At 38.3% G+C, this 14,631-nt stretch overlaps 1 protein-coding gene across 1 annotated transcript in view; it reads right to left on the bottom strand.

Moving 5' to 3' along the window:
* SPTA1 (spectrin alpha, erythrocytic 1) overlaps positions 1-14,631 on the bottom strand; it is a 74,576-nt gene that overhangs the window by 41,954 nt on the left and 17,991 nt on the right. The window contains exons 9-19 of the mRNA XM_045547035.1: positions 13,991-14,126; positions 13,776-13,877; positions 11,802-11,939; positions 11,136-11,246; positions 9,643-9,720; positions 9,343-9,498; positions 7,795-7,999; positions 6,021-6,202; positions 3,312-3,555; positions 1,905-2,027; positions 54-271 (exon numbers count right to left, since the gene is read on the bottom strand). Of these exons, the coding sequence (XP_045402991.1) occupies positions 54-271; positions 1,905-2,027; positions 3,312-3,555; positions 6,021-6,202; positions 7,795-7,999; positions 9,343-9,498; positions 9,643-9,720; positions 11,136-11,246; positions 11,802-11,939; positions 13,776-13,877; positions 13,991-14,126 (1,693 nt within the window). The remainder of the gene's footprint in view (positions 1-53; positions 272-1,904; positions 2,028-3,311; positions 3,556-6,020; positions 6,203-7,794; positions 8,000-9,342; positions 9,499-9,642; positions 9,721-11,135; positions 11,247-11,801; positions 11,940-13,775; positions 13,878-13,990; positions 14,127-14,631) is intronic.

Genomic DNA, 14,631 nt, shown 5'->3' on the forward strand with positions numbered 1-14,631 from the left:
GTAGCCTTTTGTGAGGATTCACTAGACAATGTTCAACCCCCCCTCCACCTTACCCCAGCTGCCTCTTCATCAGCCCCATAGTTAGTGTTGTCTACAATAGGCTCCTTTTCTCTAATCCACACTTCTGCTTCGTGCAGGTCAGCCAGGTACTGCTGGAACTGGACATTGGCCTTAAGATCATTCTGCCGTCTAGCTGCTCGAGCACGGAGAGACTCCATGTTCTGGTTCAAACTCTTGACCCTAGAGGCTACATCTTCTGCAGCAAAATGTTCTACGGAGCAGTTATTAAAAAATGATTATGACCATCATTAACGTCTACTCTATTATATAATCATTTAATAATCTGGGAAATAAAAATAGAGGCATGGGGATGGTGCTATATTTTAGTCAATGTCACATTTTTCTTAAGTTCTCTAGGAATTGGAGTTTCCTAAGCCAGATGAAGCAGTACTAGGTACTAATTGGGGATAGACATGTATGTGTGGTAGTGAATGGGTTGGTATAGTGAAAGACACCCTGAAAACAGAACACTCATGTGTGGATAATACTCAGAGTTCCAAAAACACATCTTCTCTAAATTGAACAGAAAAATCAACAGATTTCCATTTCTTCCTATAAAGGATTTATCATTATAGGAATTGCTCTTTCACCCTCAACAATGAGTAAACAGAACAAACTAAGATACAAAGAATTTCAGACAATGAGTAGAGGATTATGACTCCTGAGAGAAGGGAAAGAAATATGTCCTATAATTGTCACAGCTTATTCCTTGGGCAGTTTCTGGCATGCAGTTCAGGGAGGGCTAACCCAAAAAGAACCTACCCATCTCCTCCCCTCAGTCTCCCCAACTGAGTAAGAAACCTAGTTTAAATATATACATTAAAAAAAAAAAACAATTCAAGGAAAAGGATGGAGAAATAAGTACTATGCAAAAACTAATCAAAAAGATATCTTAAAGTCACACTAAATAGACATCAGAACAAAGAATATCACTAGAAATAAAGATGAGTATTTCATAATATAAAGATTTAGCTTAATCAAAGACATATTAATAACAATCCTTAGTGTACGTGCACATAATAACAGAGCTTCAAAAATACATGAAACAAAAACCAATAGAACTGGACAAAGAAATATACAAAATCCACAACTACAGTCAGAGATTTCAAGGGAAAAAAAAGGCAAGTTTCTATAGTAACATAGGAATCCCAAATAAACATTTGTCTGCCTGAGTCACTCAGTTGGGATCTGAACTTTTGCTCAGCATACTGAATTTTAACCTACTCTTTGAAAACTGGATATTGGCTAGCAGCAATTGATCATCAATCAACAGAAGGAAAATCCTTATGTAATCTGAATTGCTTGTACCACACCTGGCCTATGACATGCAGTTCTAAACATCATATTTAAACAGCAGGAATTTCTGAATAGGGAAGACTAGGACTGAAAAGAGGCATTGAAACCACATAAAGTGAAAAATGTAAAGTAATGGCACTGTTTACTGTATACATAATAAGATACTGCAATCCTTAGATCTATCTTCACAGACCTGGGAGCTTCCACGTGAGAAAGGGACCTGGTCTGTTTTGCAGGGTTTTGGAACTTAGACTCTGAATTCTGTAACTTCTACAGAAAAGCATATTGATGATTAGGGTAAAACATTTTATTTTAATAATTTTGGGTTTACTAAATATGGAATACTGGCTCATGAGGTTGGATAATTCCTGTTATTGGAATATACAAACAAAGCTCTATACTCATCTATCAGAAATGCCCAAAGAGAATTGGGTGGGAAAATGAATCAGTTATTTTTAAATTCTCTTGAAACCCTAAGATTATACAAACTTCTTCCCAGAGGTCTGGCAGAGTGATTTTTTGATCAACTAGGTCTGAATCATACGTACCTTCCTCTACCATTTTGTTTCCCGTCTCTGTTATTGCTTGAATGCGTGGCTCATGGTTGTTGATGTCTGCCAGAATGACCTCATGCCTGTTTAGAAGATTCTTGGAGGCAATCAGGTCCTTGCCTACAGACAAAGGAAATTTCAAGGTTTGAGATCATCCTGGTGTATGGAAGTAGTGTGCCTCACTTTTTTTGGAAACCTTGGATCTAAAGGTTCTTCCTAGTAAAGTACTAATCATTCATTGGACGTCCTTAAATGTATAATATCTGTCTGAGTTAACTGTACTCATCTTTGTTTTTGCCCTTGCCTCTTGTACTAAGAGATTTCAATTCATTATCATACAAAAGACAATGGAGAAATCACTATTTTTGTTGGAAGGTAGGTAGAAAGGCAAGTAAATTCTTAGCTCAAATGTCCAATATTATGCAACCAATTTTCTTTTGGTATACAAAGCAGGATCTTCCACTTGTTAATTTCTATATACTTCAGAAAGTTATTAAATCCCCTAAATGTAAGTTTTCTCACCATGAAAAAGGCAAAACATTACCAGTTTGAAGATTTATTTGTAATGATTAGAAATAGCTTATAAAAGTACTTCACTTACTGCATGGCTTTAACAAGCACACAAAAATGCCACCTGCTGTTGACTTCCTCCATCCTATAAGATTCCCAGTTCCTGCTGTCTGCTTCATCTTCCCTATCTCCTAACCATGATTTACCTTGTTCCCCTCAAAACTTTCTTTCCCAATATTTCCCATTCAAAATACCTCTCCAGAAACTCTCTGTATCTTTCCCATAAGCCTCAGGATTTTCTCTTCTATAAAGTTTTCCCAGACTAACCCTGTCCTTTCCCTCATTGTCCAGCCCCTCTGATGCTCCCAAACACACGCACAAAGTTGCACTGCATTTATGTGGGTTTTTTATCTGTACTTCAGTGTAAATGTCTTGGCACTGACACTGGTGACTATTACCTTTCAAAGGAAAAGATATATTATACTTTGCTACTTCACTCCTTTTATCCTAGTAACAAATAGCTCATATAGTTTATAAAAGGCAGCCACCAACAACCTAGATGGAAACTCTTAGTGTCTCAAACATTAACCATGTCTGCTCAGCCAAGGACCTTCACAATAACTTCAGTTTCAGAGCAAGCAGCAAAAAGGTGAACACTCTAGCTTTTCCCAGAGGTCCTAAATTCACGGCATTGTTCATGTCTAGTTTTAGGAGGTGAATTTTTTAGTATTTTTTTAAAATACTTTTATGGGAGACTGCACAAAATTTTCATGAGTCTGAGGGGGAAAAGCTGAGAGAAAACTTTCCACCCCCTCACCACTGTTATCTCAGATCTCAAACAATCTGCAGACCTGGGTGTCTCCTTATGGCTCAGCCTGCTCAGGCTGTACTAACCAAGGTAGGTTGAAGCTGCTGAGGGTTCAGTCTCCTGGATCCAGGCCTCCTCATCTTCTGTGTCTCTACAGATCTGCTGCAGACGGAGTAGGTCAATGAGCTTCTTCTTCCTGGTGGCCAGTGGCTCTTTCAGAGCTTCAAACCGGGTTACTAAGGACTCCTGCCTTGCCCTTATGTTCCCAGACTCAGGATGGCCTGTTTCTTCAAAATATGCAGCCAGTTCTGTGAGAGTGTCTACCTGATCCTGAGGGAGAAATAGAATGGGTGTCAGGAAATTACATCATTGAGAGGGAAGTGATTGCAGTTTGGTATGGAAGGAAGGGGGCATGGGAGAATCAGCTCCCATATGAGCTGTGTTAGGACCTCTGTCTAAGTCAGAGAAACGGAGTGGGAGGGGTGGCTACATTGAAGACCACTCATTAAACTGAGGACAATTTATAGCAAAGTAGTTCTCAAAACACATTTTAGAAAGGACAAAATATTTATAGAATGCTTCAAGGAAATCAGAAAAATCAGAACTGCAGAGCTTTAAATGGCAGTGTTGATAAATTTAGGCCCCAAAGAAAAAAGAAGCAGCCTTTTCCTATCTCAGTTCCCCATCCATATTCTTTCTCTCTCTTTAGAATGACCTAAAACTATAAATAAATGGAAACTCCTCAGGCTTACGATTGTTGCATAGCAGGAACAATATCTATGAAATGAAATGTGATGTTACAAAAAACAAGTGTCAGAACCTCGGAAAGAGAGATGTGAAGACATTGCCTTGGCCACTACCTAGTTATCCCCACTTGGGCCATATATGAGAATGAAGGGATTCAGAAACAAGATTCTGCTGGATCTTCCTATAAATAAAATTTTTGTTGCATGCCAATGTGGTAAAATAGTTATAAGAGATACATTCCATTTTGATTAGTGAGGTCAACTATAACTGGCCTGGCAGAAACACAGCACCCCAAATTTTTGTCCATCTGCTTGTTTTACTTGTTTATGGTTTTTTTAGGGGGAGGGGGTTAGTGGGGGTTGGTAAATAAGAAAAGTTCTTCAGGAAGTATAGGGACATTAGGCATTGGTTTAACTTATTCTAGCTTGCCATCCAGTGCTCAATCTATAAAGAGTTTGATCTACCTCTTCTCACTTTGGAAAAAAAATTGGCTATCAATAGCTTCTTAAAACATATACTCACTTCTTCATAAAAAAATTAAAGAATCTGTAAACAATTAAAATTAAAATCTCTCACTAGCCATCTGTTCTCATTTCTGAGGACACTGGAAAGCATAATAGAGTGATTTTCAAACACAGTCACTATCATTATCATTGTGGATCCACTGTACTCTCTGAAAACTTCTAATGTAGTGCCAGGTGCCACAGGCGAGGGAGATAGTAGACCTGGCTTTTTTTCTTGGCTGCCATTCCATTGCCATTTGATCCTGAGAAAGTTCTTTTACCTGTTCTGATCTTAGTTTCCTCATCTATTTAATGAATACTTTGGGCTAAAGGATATTGAAGATCTTTTCCAACTTTAACATTCCGTATCTAAAATTTCCTTTGCAAGCATCGTATCTTAGCCTCTGCTCCCACTAGGAGAACCAGTTCCTGGTGATCAGCTGCCCTAACTTTCCCAAATGAAGCCACACACTCCTATTCTTCTGTTTCTTAATTGATTACATACATGGTTCATCTTCTTCAAAATGTCTTTTTTTATTTTTTACTTTTAAATTAAAAAGTAAACAAATTTTATCTTTCCGTCCTTTGAAACTCTCTTCCTCCACTTAGATTTCAAAGCCTTCTTTGTATGATTTTCTTACCTGCAGCATTTTACTCTATTTAAAGCCCCATGGAGCTATCCCTAAAGCCATATAAATGACTTTTTTTCTGTTTTTTATAGATTATTGTGTCTTTCTCATTTAACTCAGAATGACCAAAGAGCAGACAACATGAAAATGTATTTTAACAAGACAGAGTAATGGAACCTTTGAGGGAACAGCAGAATTATTTTTAAATACAAGCTAGCATTCCTGGGATGAGAAATTGAGTCACTGGGAGTGGATTTTCACTGAATTCTTCCAAAACTTATAATATAGTATTCATGATCTAGAAACATCTTGGATAAATTTATTTTAAATATCAGTCTGGTGGGATGTTGGGGAAAATATTCCTGAAACTAGGAGCTTGGACCTTATCATAGTCCTGTCCCTGTTGTTAATTTTCTTTGTGACATTGGGAAAGGTACTTTACTTTAGTGGGTTTCGATTTTCTGAACTGAAAAAAAATGGTAAGATTCAAAATATTTTCAAAGTTTGAGTCACAGAATATCAGAACAGGAAAAGGCAATTTTATCCCAAACCCTTATTTTGCAGATGAGGATATTGAGTCACAGAAAAGTAAAATGACCTACCAAAAATCACCTAACTAATAAGTGACAAGGTTATACATAAAACTCAGATTTTTGGACTGAGAGAAGAGTGTTAGGTTTAGAAGAGTCAATAAAGTCTTACATCAGCCACAGGATTCTGACAAGAGACACAGGGCACTCAGGTGTCCTGGCTGGATTGGAGGAGATCCTGGGATGAGGTAGTTGGCCAACTAAAAATTTTAAATTTTTACCTTTGGTTCTTTGCTCTCTTAATAATAATAATAATTACTTATCATGGGTGTGCTCAGAACGTATGCACCAATTGCCCGTGATTGGCCAAAGAGCTAACAGCAAACCTGACGAGCAGCCACAGCCGACTCCAGGAGGCCGTGTTTCCTTAGTCTGTTCTGCACATCGGCCAGGCCTTTCCCATAATCTTCTGAGGTGACCTGCCACTCCACCTCCTCCAGCCAGCGCTGCAGGTCTTCTGCATTGTTTTCAAATTGCAGCTGCTTGTTAGCTTCATGCAACTGGGTCCCTGGGAGAAGACAATTGCTATAAGACATTAAGTGTCATAACTGCTCCTGTCTGCACTATAATACATTTTCCCTCAATTTAGAAAGCAATAAGCAATATAATATATTTTTTTTATTAACTTTTTTTTTTTTATTTCAGCTCATCATGGGGGTACATAAGTTTAGGTTATATACATTTTCCATGTCCCACCCATCCCCCTGAGTCAGAGTCCCAAGCGCGTCCGTTCTCATTCTTTTGATATTCCAAAGAGAGGAAGTCCATTTAAATTTGTAGAATTTTGATGATAGAATTGTTTTTGAATTTAGTGGTATTCTAAAAGTAAAAATAAACAATAAGTTATATTCCCTGGTGAGGTATGGTTTTTCTGTGTCAGATATTTAACCATCTTTGGTATTTTCATACGTTATTTGTTACTCTCTATTCAGACCTCTTTTTCAAAGAAATTCAAAACTGAACACCCTGCTTTCTAAGAGAAGCATAATATGTGATGTTGGTTCAGTTCTGATATTTGGAAGTTTCTTTTAATAAATGTCTTTCACTGAACTTTGATATGCCCCCTCATAGTGCCTGTTCTTTGTCACAAACCATGCCCCAGAGTTTTCTTTTCCAGAAAATTTATCACTCATACTCTGTTCAGCTAAATTCTTTAAATGTGACATGATAGCAATTATTTGCATTCTGCAAAGCAATATGTCTCCCAATAGGGTGTAGTCATGCCATCTTATTGTTATAGCCAACTTGGATTTTTGTTAACCTAAACCAAAAATCAGAATGACATCCAAAAACATAAGTATGACATATCTCTTTGTAACCAGGACAGAGTCATGTTTCTAGGCTGATGTCCATAACAAGGGATGCACTGACAGAGAAAACACATTATCTGTGTTAATTGCTGACAATTGGTCAATTTTCCAAAGTAAGAGGTGTATGGAGGAATATGACACTCCATGCAAGCATTAACACTCAGTTGGAGCTGTCATGAAAGGTGAGAATTATTTTTCATCCCCTTCCTAGTATATGGATCATAAAATATAAATAGAGACTATTCAAGAAGACATGTGGGAATTTTTTTCAGAGCTTACAGCAGAGCTTGAACACTTTTAGATAGGTTAAAAGAAGCAACAAATGATCAAGATCTATAAGAATAAAATATTATAGGATCATCACATGGGACACCAACAATCTTTGAATGTCTAATATAATCACTTGGGCCATAATGTCTTATATAGTTTATGGAACCAAAATATGTGCACTAGATTTAGGTACACAGCCAATACTGAATTTATAGTTCATGAATAGATCTTTAAGGGAAAGAAAAAAATAATATTAGAAAAGTAAAGAAAACAAAATTAATTTCATCCAGAAAAAAAAAATCTACATACATGAAGAAAACATAAAATTTTGTTAAGATGTAGTGTGATAAGTTTAGGCTGGATTTTAAAAACTTCTTTCCCATCAAAGGAAGACATAGGGAAGCAAATGAGCAGCATCCCTTTTCATAGAGGTCACCAGATAAATTCATGGTGGGAGAGATGAATGTAGCAGGTTTCAGAATTTAGGAACTGGCCTTTCACCAAGACCTCTGCTTCTTACCTTTCTGTGCTGTAGCCTCCAACAGCTCCTTCCAGAGGCTGGCAACTTCACTCAGACGAGCAGCCACATTGTCAGAGGCGTAGTGACCATCCTCGATCATCTCCTGGCCAGTCTTCTCTAGATTATTGAGTAGGATCTCGTTAGCTGCCAGTTCCTCTTCAAAGACTTGCTGTTTTTGAACCCGGCTCTTCAAGTTCTGTGTGTCCTAAGACAAGATGGGGGAAGAGGAAGAAAACATTACTTGAAGAATGAGGGGCAGAAATTTTAAGGATGGGGGTTACTTCTCACTATAAATCTCACTGTACTAAGAAGAGGATACAAGGGAGAACTGCACTAGTCCAGTGCTTGGAAAACTCATGTGACCCATCTCTCCTTCTGCATGTGGCAGATGTGGCTAACCAATCCAGCATTTATTTCCATTGAGCCCAGATACTGCCTGAAGATCATTTTGAATATGACATCCCATGCAAGCATTAACACTCAGTTGGAGCTGTCATGAAAGGTGAGGATTATTTTCCATTCTGTTCCTAGTACATGGATCATCCACTTATTAGCCCCATAGAGAGATCTGTTTATTCAACATACACTGGTGCCATAATTCCTCTAGAGAATGCAAACACTTACGATCTAGTTTCACAGAATGAAAGGTACAGATAAGTGTTCATAGATCTATCAAGATATAAGAACAAAAGGATAGTGAGTACACACTTAAGACCAAATGATATCTGGAAAAGTAAACACTTTCAGGAGACACTGGCCTAGAAATCAAGAGAGTAATTCTAGCCCTGATGGTAAATGTTAAGGTTTGTGAGTATACATGTGTGTGCATAATAGTTTACATTATGTAACATTTTTGAGTACAAAATATGTGTTTAGTACAACTCCAAGAAAGAGAAATCTATGGCTTAGAGATAATTCAGGAATTTCCATAGTCACACAAACTAAAGTAAGAAATTAAGCCCAGGTGCACCTTCTCCAGAGTTTGTGCTTCTAACCTTTATGTTAAACTACCTTCTAAATAAATTGATAGCTTTGGGCAATTTACTTATCAGCTCAGAGCCTAGTTCCCTCATCTATAAAATAAGGGATTGCTCCCTTCCAGCCACAACATTATATGTCTGTATTATGTCAAACTTTTAGGATATTTTTGAGTTTCCAGTTGCTTTCAAAAACTTTGAACCTATTTCTGGGATTAGACACAATATTTTCCTGCTATAGGAGTTCGGGGGAGCAGAAGAGCCAGTAAAGGGGCAGAGCAGCTAATAAAGATCATCCCTACCCTTCCTCCATTCTGTTAAGAAACACTGGAAGCTGTGCTAGAGGAAAGGGGTGAGGAACAGCAGGGTGTAGGAAAACCAGAATATAGATTCTTGATTTGTAACTGGATATATAGTCTTGGGGGAGTCGTTGCCCTTTTCTGAGCCTCTATTTCCTCATCTATAAAGTGTGGATCACCAGCTGAACACTGAAATCCATTCGGCTCCAAGATCGTAATTCCATGAAACTAACTCTTCATAAGTATATCCAGGGCCTGAAACCCCTACCTACCTTGTAATCTTCATCATCTGCCAACTTTTTCTTTTTGTTGATCCAGTTCTTTAGGTCATCTGAATCCTGATACAGTTGTTGCAAAAGCAATGAATCCTCCAGCAATTTCCGTCGAGTGGCAGCCCTTTCCCGTAGGGCATCCCGCCGGGCCAACAGCTGCAAAAACCATGAGCAAACTCACTGTCAGCAAAACCAAACATGGGTACATGAGATTCAACTTCCACCCTGGTCATCATACCCCTAAGAGTTTCCCTGACCCCAGTGCACAGAAAGGCAGAAGCTCTGGGCCCTTGGACATACCCCATCACGGATAGAAGCAATGTTTTTTGAATCATAATGGTCATTGTCAATCAATTTGGTTGCAGTCTTGTCTAATGTCTGAAAAAAAAAAATAGAGTGGTTTTCCCTCTGTGATCACTCAGTTTGAATAACTGTTTAAAGATGAAACATAACAACATTGGAAGAGAACAAATTGGAAGGTCAGAAGATCTAGGTCCTCATTGAGATTTCTGTTATAAATTATATTTCAAAATATATACCTTAGGCATGTCAATTACTTTTTCTGTGTCACAATATATATCCAGGCTACAGTAAATGAATTCATATGTCACTACAAGGTAAATATTTGACATGTGCTTAAATATCAAGAGGAAACATTATTAATGATACAGTCATGTCCAGTGGTACAAGTCTGTCTATCCATCTATTCTTCTAGGATACATATCTGTATCTACATCTACATTTATACCTCCAGCTACATGGGGAGAGGAGTCAGAAATTGCAGAGGCAAATTTTTATCTGCATTTATCCATAATCTCTCAAATTGCTAGAGCTTTAGGAAAATGGGAAAATCACCTAAAATAAATGATAGCACTTTACACAGAATAAATTATTTTACAGTGTTAGCCTTTCTCCAATGAGAATCAACAGAAAGAACATGCATATAGATTAATAATGGACCACATTAAGCTCCAAATTGATTGGAGATTAACAAAGAAGACTTGGAATTTGATTGTTGTTGCTGCGAGTGATGGTAGTATGTTTGTACATGTGGGAAGGGGGAGTTGAAGACAGCACCATCCTAGGAGACAGCCAAAGATATATAATATATTGGACCCATGATGTCTTCCTCACACTCCTTTGAATCCTGTCTATATATTGACAAGTCTTCTGGACACTGTAATTAAGATTCACAGGAAAACTCTATAGTAGCTTAGATGAGAAACACAAAGATGAAGATATATTATTAAGGAAAAATATGCTATGAAGGAAAAGAGTAGACATTACTTAGATATCTACATATTACTAGAGAAGAGAAAACTATATTAAGATATTACTAGAGAGGAAAAAAACAATAAAACAACAATCATGCACTTCATCAGAAAGAAATAAAATGATGTGCCATTTTGAAAATCTTTCCAAATATGCTTTGTAGACCAAGAAGCATGTTGATAAAAATGGGTGTAATTCTTTTTTTGGGTATTTTAACTTTTTTTTCTTTTAAAAATAAGTATGAAGTTTGGCTTTAATGCTATATCAACATTTTGTATGTTTACAAAATTAAATCAAAGAGTTTAAAAACACATAAATAAATACTACTAACAATAAAACAAGGATTTAACTTGATTAAGAATAATCCTCATGCTATTTCTGGTAGTCATAGGAATGATTCCTTTTCTTCCCCCTTCCTTTTTTTTTCTGTACAAAGGAGTGATTCTGTCTAGGAACAGGTATTGTCTGAGATGATGTATACAAACAGGAAGACAATGCCCAAATTACAGCCCATTTCTTACTGTAATCTTCTCTTCTTGGGCAGTAAAGGCTTCCTCAAAGTCATCATGCTTCTGAAGAAGGGCTTCTACGCTGCCGAGCGAGTTTCCCAGATCCTCGTTTTCCAGGAAGGCCTATAGAAGACAGAAAGGCACACACACCCCAGCAATGCCTCACTAGTGAGAAGCATTCCTCTTGGAATACCTCTGACACAAGGACTAAGTAAGGAAGGAGAGGAGATGGTTGGAGAACAAGCCAGGAATTACCACAAATTAGGGCAGTAGATAGAGACTGACCTCAAACAGTAGGAGCTTCAAGCCTCCTTCCCAATGTTCTTATGCCATTTTCTTACCTATATTTCTGGGTCTATCCACAGGGAATTCCCCAATCAAGTCACATTTTTGTCTTCTTGAGCCCTTATAAAGTTGATGTTCTTTTTGCCTTATGCTCAGTTATGCTTAAAGCCTCTCTGCTATGTATTTAAGTATTTTTATATGCATTTGTTCATGAGGGAATTATAGTAGTAGCCTTATAGAAAGGGCCTATCTTTTCTTCTTTGGATAATTCTCTAGTTCCCATGACAAGTTTTGGCCCACAGAAGTGGTTATGAGGGAGCTCATAGTAGTCATGCTGGTAAGTGCGGGGTGGAAGAATTGATTTCTAGAGGTTGGTTGGACCCCTCCCACTACCTCTTGTCTACTCATCCAACTGTCCACTTGCTCGCTGTCTCTGTAGAAAAGGTGCAAGTTCAAGCACTGCTCATACTGATGCTGACGCTTGTCCCATAGTTCCAGCAGGGCAGCCCAGTTGTTGGCAAGTATTGCCATCTTTGGAAGGGAAAAGACAGTATATTAGGAAGATCATTTATGTTATTCTACATTTATTGAGCATCTAATAAATGCAAATCCATTTCAAGGATACAAAAATGAATATGAAATAGGCTTTTCTCTTAAGGTTTCAACATCTAAGCAAATAAATGATTTTACCTAGGAAAAAATGCCATGAGAGAAGTACAATACACTTAATATGTATCAAGAACCAAGAAAAGACTAATTCTGGTAGGAAGAACCAGGGAGTAGAAGTATGAAAAAACATAGGAACTATTGTACCAGAAAGCAGGTACCAAGGGCTGGGAGCAGGTAGCAGGATTGTAGGAGGACATGAAGCCATGAGAAAATGTTATTATACGAACTCCAAGTAATTGTTAGATTGTACCATGAGCTCTAGAGAAAAATGCAGCATCTAAAAAAGGGTGGGCATTTGATGAAATTCGTAGAGCACTTAAAATGTCAGACCAGGAAGTTTGCATTTTATTCTGAAAGAAAAATTAGAACCACAAAGGAAAGAGAAAAGAGACATTCTCAAATCCATAAAAAATCCTTTGTTTCTGGTCAAGCATCTACCCAAGAAATTGCAACTTACTATAGCTGCTTCTGTGTTAACTCCACCAAAGGAGCAGCACAAAATCTGAGAATCACAGGATAACAGGTAAGTTTTCAAGGACTTAGGGTTCTGCTATTCCTCTGGCAGAAACTTATTACTAATAAAAATCTATATTATAATATCCCCACAGAGTTCTGGGAGAATTCAAAACCTACCTATCTCAACCTCACACGTTGCATAGTGCTGGAGGCTGTGCCTGGCATCTATTGAGAAACAAAGAGGCCTGCACATCTTATTGTTATTATCATCCCAAGGAGTTCCTATACTTTGTGACTGGAGTAAAATCTCTCTGAATCAGGGGGCTGGAGAGAGGCCCTGTGATCCCGGAGGTTAGAATGATGGCAAACCTGTTGTCTTCATCCAGTGGAGTTGTGAGTGCTTAAAGTTTTCCTGTTACTTAATGTAAATTTGAAAAACACAGATGTAGAAAAACAGCTTAATTTGATGTTGTACAGAGGAGAGAAGAAAAGGTATAGGTGCCAGCCATGTTCCTGGCACTGTGCTAAGTACTAGGGAATCCACAGATGAAATAGGTGCAGTCCTTATGGAATTTATAGTCTAGAGATGATCATGGAAAGGTGACAAAACAGAGCATATATCCAAAGGCAAAATGGTATGGCTGTTTCATATTAGGTAGAAGTCAGAGGCTTGGTAACATAAAAGCTCAGATGTGAGGAAGCAGACACTGTGTTGTGAGAATTTCAAGTGATTCAATTTGACTAAAACAGCGTAGTTAGCCCTCCACATCTGTGGGTTTCACATCTGTGGATTCAACCGACTATGGATACAAAATATATGGGAAAAAAATGCATTTGTATAAACATGTTCAGACTTTTCTTTTCTTGTAATTATTCCCTAAACAATGCAGTATAACAATTATTTACACAGCATTTACGTTGTATTGGGTATTACAAATCCAGAGATGACTTAAAGCACATGGGAGGATGTACAGAGGTTATATGCAAATATTACACTATTTTATATCAGGGACTTAACCATCCATGGATTTTGGCATCCCAGGGAGATCTTTGAACCAATCCCCCGTGGATAATGATGGATGACTATATGTCAAAGGGAGCACCATAAATCTGGGTCCATATTATTAACATGTTTAGATGACTTCTATCCTCCTCCCACTCAGAGATTATCATATTATTATGAGATTAAATAAGGGCTAAATATGCCATCAAAATTTCACAAACTCTGTTAAACTAGATTACCTTCTCCCGAACTTCCTCAGAAGCTTCATGATTGGCATCCAGGAGGGACTGACCAGTCTCATCAGCAGATTGAAATCGGTCATCATAGGAGTCAATCTCGTGCTGTGGCCACAAGACACAAAGTCTCAAAATGCAGCAAGAAGCCTCCTGCCATTCCTGGTATTGAACCAAATCACCTGCCCCCTCCTCCTGCTGGGGAGGCCTTTGCATTCTACCTTATGCTGCTGATGCCTGTCTAGCAGGACTTCCCCACCGGCCACATCAGTTGGCAGCTCATCAGCATTGATCAGAGCGGTCTTCTCCTTCATCCAGCCTGAAAGCTCATCGTAGTCAGACAAGAACCGCTGGTACCTGTGGGAAAGGTGAGGTAAAGGACAGGAGGGAGAAACCTGATGTGAAAGAACTCTGAACAAAGAGTTAGGGTTGGGTTGAGCTAAGATGTGTGAGGTCCTCCTCACTCTAATCCTAGCCCTCTCCTTCCCTGATGTACTTCCTGTTACTTACAGTCTAGTTAAGCTGCCCCTGACCATTTTGGCACCAGAGATTGGTTTCATGGAAAACAATTTTTCCATGGACCAGTGGGGGATGATGGGTTCAGGATGATTCAAGTGTAATACATTTATTGTGCAGTTTATTTCTATTATTATTACATTGTCACTTGCCACCCACTGATAGGGTTTTGATATGAGTCTGCAAGCAGTTGATTTATTATGGTCTCTGTGCAGTCAAACCTCTCTGTTAATGATAATCTGTATTTGCAGCGCTCCCCAGGACTAGCATCACTGCCTCAGCTCCACCTCAGATCATCAGGCATTAGATTCTTATATGGAGAGCACAATCTAGATCCCTGGCATGC

Source organism: Lemur catta, chromosome 3, assembly GCF_020740605.2.
Source record: "Lemur catta isolate mLemCat1 chromosome 3, mLemCat1.pri, whole genome shotgun sequence".
Classification (NCBI taxonomy): Eukaryota; Metazoa; Chordata; class Mammalia; order Primates; family Lemuridae; genus Lemur; species Lemur catta.